The 5000-nt window shown below is 43.6% G+C and overlaps 1 protein-coding gene across 1 annotated transcript in view; it reads right to left on the reverse strand.

Annotated features, from left to right (window-relative positions):
• Nucleotides 1-62: 62 nt before the first annotated feature.
• LOC140555820 (intraflagellar transport protein 140 homolog) overlaps nucleotides 63-5000 on the reverse strand; it is a 13249-nt gene continuing 8311 nt past the window's right edge. Inside the window, exons 6-13 of the mRNA XM_072679139.1 lie at nucleotides 4576-4751; nucleotides 3589-3680; nucleotides 3326-3432; nucleotides 2990-3129; nucleotides 2181-2384; nucleotides 1879-1951; nucleotides 989-1080; nucleotides 63-194 (exon numbers count right to left, since the gene is read on the reverse strand). Of these exons, the coding sequence (XP_072535240.1) occupies nucleotides 63-194; nucleotides 989-1080; nucleotides 1879-1951; nucleotides 2181-2384; nucleotides 2990-3129; nucleotides 3326-3432; nucleotides 3589-3680; nucleotides 4576-4751 (1016 nt within the window). The remainder of the gene's footprint in view (nucleotides 195-988; nucleotides 1081-1878; nucleotides 1952-2180; nucleotides 2385-2989; nucleotides 3130-3325; nucleotides 3433-3588; nucleotides 3681-4575; nucleotides 4752-5000) is intronic.

Raw genomic sequence — 5000 nt, forward strand, 5'->3', positions numbered from 1 at the left:
TTCTGGAGAGAGGTTCTCCACCTGCAGCTCCACCACTGAAGCTCCATAGTGCAGCAGCAGCATTACCTGCGTGTCAGGTCGAACACTCTGATGTGAGCAGTGTCCGTCCCTACGGCCAAGTAAGATCCGCACACATCCAGCATGATGGGGTTTCCCTCCGCCTCTGAAAACGTCAACAGCTGCTTTACAGTACCCTGTAAAACACACAAACACCCCAAACACACACACACACACACACACACACTCGCTTTTAAGTCCCCTAATTTATAATGCAGAACTAGCTGCGTATGAAAGATTAACATTTATTAGCTGCTTACTGTTTATTTAATTTCTGCTCAGACCAACATATCATTATTTAGATTAATCTTTCTGAAATTTTATATAGAATCTTAACATTATTAATGTATATATAAATATATTTTATTTTATCTGAGTTTTCACCCATTTTCTCACTAATTTGACTCTCCCCCCCAATTGCACGCACTAGTCAGGGCGGACCAACACGTGTACTCAAGCCGCTCAACCAATGGAAGATCACCGGGCCACCAACGCGCCTGGAGGGAAGCGGCGCACACCCGGCTTCGCCGCACCAGAACCCTACCCACCCTGGAGAGAGCACGGCCAATAGGGCTCTCTCTGGGCCTGGGCTACCGATGGCTAGCAGCATGACCGGGATTCGAACCAGCGATCCTCTGATCATAGGGACAGGGTCTTAGTCTGCTGGACCACCCAGGGCCCCGAACATTTTTAATAACACTGGACCATGAATACACAAACACATACATGCACAAATACCCAACATTTATGTACACACACACACACACACACACACATGCAGCCCTGATATTTTATATATATATATATATATATATATATATATATATATATATATATATATATATATATATTTTAAGCCATGCTCAGGCTTTCAGTGTGTCTGTGCACTTATGTGTGTGTTAGCTGTGTGTTCGCGTGCTCTGGAACTGACCTGCGGCGTGCGGACCTGTACCCGGTTTGGCTCCACAGTGTAAATGTTCTCTTCATGAACGGCTAGAGCAGCAGAATCACACTGGAACGAGCCTAGAGAGACAATGTTATCACAACAGATGTCAGCAGTTTTTAGGCTTATTAATATAAATATATATTCTATATAGTAGATTTTAATGAATAAAGCTACATTTAAGTTATTATCTAATTATTTAGGTCATCTTATTAATGAAAAACAAACTACAAATGATCTTCTATGTATCTTCTAACCACGTAAACCAACTTTTGAAGGTTGGATGGAGGACAATCAGTGTTTTAGATGATCTCACTGAGGTTTTATGACCTTTCTGGTAATAGTGCTTCTAGATTTACTGTTCCATGTTATTACTCTACAGCACTGTGCAGAAGTTTTAGTCCCCTGAAAATCTGCTGATCTGGTGAGTCAGAGTTTATCTGCTCAGTAAATCACTGATATCAGAATAAACACTAATAATATCACTCATAATATCAAGGTGGTGGAGGTTCTCCATCACTGTGTTCATCATTAGAACATCTCCAGAGTTCTCCTCATGGAGTCGAGTGTTATTTAGAGTTCTCCTCAGATCAACACCTGATCAGCTGGATCAGATAAACACATTATTAAATGTTAAATAAAAAGATCTATTTAAATAAATCTGTGAAACATTTATAAGAAATGTGTTTTTCTGTGATTTTCCTTCTATAATTCCTCCCTGAATAACATGATGAAATAATTTCAGGCAAAAATCACCCCCCTCTCTACTGTAGAGCTAAAAACAGCACACATTTGATCTCACGCGTCTTTCACTGAATTTTAATGACGGTTTGATTTGTGTGTGAAACTGGTGGAAATCAGAGGAATGCGGGCTGCACCTGTGCTGCGCAGAGACTGCCCTGAGACTTCATACACTGTTACACATCTTCCATCCCAGACTGTCACTGTCTCCTGTAAACACACACACATTTCACATTAATAAAACCACATGAAAGCCTTGCCCAGGAAAAATAAAGGAGACCGCTGGTATTTGATCATGTGAATTTGCTCCTGGCTCATGGACGTGTTTAGAAAAAGGTTGTAATGTTATGCTCATATTTTAGAAGAGATTTAAAATGGCCTGAGAAAGCTGTTAACTAAAGATACAGTAAATGATTTAGGACAAACAGCCGTTTGGTACCTTGGCGACCTGCACAGCTCTGATGTGTGTGTCCGTGCGCAGGGTGAGCTGCGTGTCCGTGCTGAAGTATGTGAGGCTTAGCTGTGTTGGTGTGAGCTGCACTGCTGCCACCTGCTGGCTGTAATGTGAACACATCACATGCTCGGACAGAATCAACACTGAACTGGTGCTGCACACGGCCAGCAGGTGAAGACTGGAACCCCACTGCAGACACACACACACACACACACACACACAAAGAACACAAGCATGAAAAACAGAAACAGAGAGAAGTATTTAAACTATTTGTAATGTTACAGTTACTGAAACACACGAACAGATCTCTGTCTGTCAATCTCTATCTCTGTCTGTCTGTCTGTCTATCTATTCATTTGTCTGTCTGTCTATCTATATATCTGTCTGTCTGTCTGTCTATCATTCTATCTATCTGTCTATTTGTCAGTCTGCCTGCCTGCCTGCCTGCCTGTCTGTCTGTCTGTCTATCTATCTATCTATCTATCTGCCTGTCTCTGTCTGCCTGCCTGTCTGTCTATCTATCTGTCTATTCATCTGTCTGTCTGTCTGTCTGCCTGCCAGTCTGTTAATTGCCTGTCTATCTATCTATTTGTCTTTCAGTGTGTCTGTTTATTTGTCTATATCTGTCTGTCTGTCTGTGTGTCTGTCTATCACTGTTTGTGTTAAACAGTTAAAATAACAGTAGCTTTGTCTACATCCAAATATTTCTGGACCTGACTGCTTATTATCTGAGTATCTGAGTATTATCTGATCTGCTTTGGTCACCAGGTTCAGACTCAGAAAAGTTGCAGAACCTGCAGCTGTGTGATGTTCCCCTCCAGTTCGGTGGGCGTCTGTAACTTCCACTGAGTTTTTGTGTCTGCTTTCTGATTGGTTACAGTCACCATCTGCCACAGAGCAACACGCCCCCTGTTGGTTCCTGCTGCAAGGATGTCTGGGAAAGCAAAAATAAAGACATAAATAAAAGCCGTCTGTGTTCAAGTGTGTGTTTAGTCCCGAGTTTTCAGTAAAATCAGAGAACTACAGCGTTAACCGACACAACAGGACACGGTCTCTTAAGTGCATATGCACATATGAGCTCACAGCCTGTGTGTGTGTGTGTGTGTGTGTGTGTGTGTGTATGCTCTCACCTTTGGCAGCGCAGTGCGACACACAGTTCAGCAGCTCTCCTCTCTCAAAGCCCAAACTCTCATCCAGAGACAGAACATAATTATCATCTCTCTCTAGATCCCACAACCTGCACACACACACACAAACACACACACACACACACACACACACACACACACACACAGGAAGCAAATAGCAAAAAAAGAAACACTGCATTTAGCTTCTCCAAGCACTACAACATTCATTATTGCTGTAAACCCACAACTCAAAGGTCAGGGCAGACCTAATGTGCTGCTCTCCAGATGCTGTGATCAACAGACCACTCTCTGTCCAGATGATGTCTGCGGTTTGACCACCTCTCCCACTCAGCTTAACCTACAACACACACACAAACACACACACACACATATTAGGTTAGGAGAGCATTTTAACACAATGTGAACAATGCCATCACATCAAGTTCCCACCCACTAGCTAGGAGTCCTCCTATCACACTGGCAGTGCTGGGAGGATGAAGGTACGGCGCTTCACTAATGCAATTGCATCAATGCCAATGCCACAACCACCTGCACTTTTTGTCGCCACATTCTGCCGTTGCTGATGTTCTGTCATGGGAACAACCAGGAACTGAACAGGAACCTGGTCTCTAGAAGCAGACAATCTGAGCATTCACTTTTCTCCATAAAGTGAATCTGCGGTTGTTCTTTACACTGTATCAGAATTTCCTGATGAACTGACCAATAGAAATGCTTCAAAATGACTGTTTTGGAGATACGAAGATCAGCTTCTCCGACATGATTGGATTTGTATTTAAAGCAGCATTATCTAATATTTTTAATGTAATAATGTGGTATTTTCTGCTCCTGGGCTCCCCCTGTAGCTCAGGAGTGTAATTCTCTTTTACTCCACTGCAGTAAATACAAATCACACTTTGAGCGCATGCATTTCTGGACAAGCTGAGAGCTCCAGAAGCTTGATCTGAAGGTGGAGCAGGTGGGCTGAGGTGGTAGAGTAACACTACAGGATTCTACACTAGTATGACTCTATGGGTTCTGCAGCGTGACACAGCAGCAATTCTGGAGAGAGGTTCTCCTCCTGCAGCTCCACCACCAAACCTCCATAGTGCAGTAGCAGCAGCGCTCCTCTGCAAACAGCTGGGATCTGCTAAAACCTCTCAGGAGCAGGGCGGGGCAATGCAGCGAAGTTGCTAACTGAAGCTTCTGATAGATAAGTGTGTATGTCTGAGTTGTGTGTCTTGACTGGCTTTTACCTTACTCAACTCTTGAGCGCCCCCCTCTGGACCAAGACTGAACTGTGAGAGCAACAGGGAGTCTGTGACCACAGCTAGCATGGCTCTGCGCTCTGAATAAAACATCTTCTGCACTCTGCCCTCTACAGTCAGCAAGGACACACTGCGGCCCTGGTCATCCACACTGTACACACAGCCTAAAACACACAAACAAAAAAACACATTATTGTGTACACCATACACCACACTGTACACCATACAGTTCACCATACACCACACTGTACACCACAGTACACCATACAGTACACCATACACCACACTGTACACCACAGTACACCATACAGTACACCATACAGTACACCACACTGTACACCATACAGTTCACCATACACCACACTGTACACCACAGTACACCATACAGTACACCATACACCACACTGTACACC

Source organism: Salminus brasiliensis, chromosome 5 (assembly GCF_030463535.1).
Source record: "Salminus brasiliensis chromosome 5, fSalBra1.hap2, whole genome shotgun sequence".
In the NCBI taxonomy this organism is placed as follows: Eukaryota; Metazoa; Chordata; class Actinopteri; order Characiformes; family Bryconidae; genus Salminus; species Salminus brasiliensis.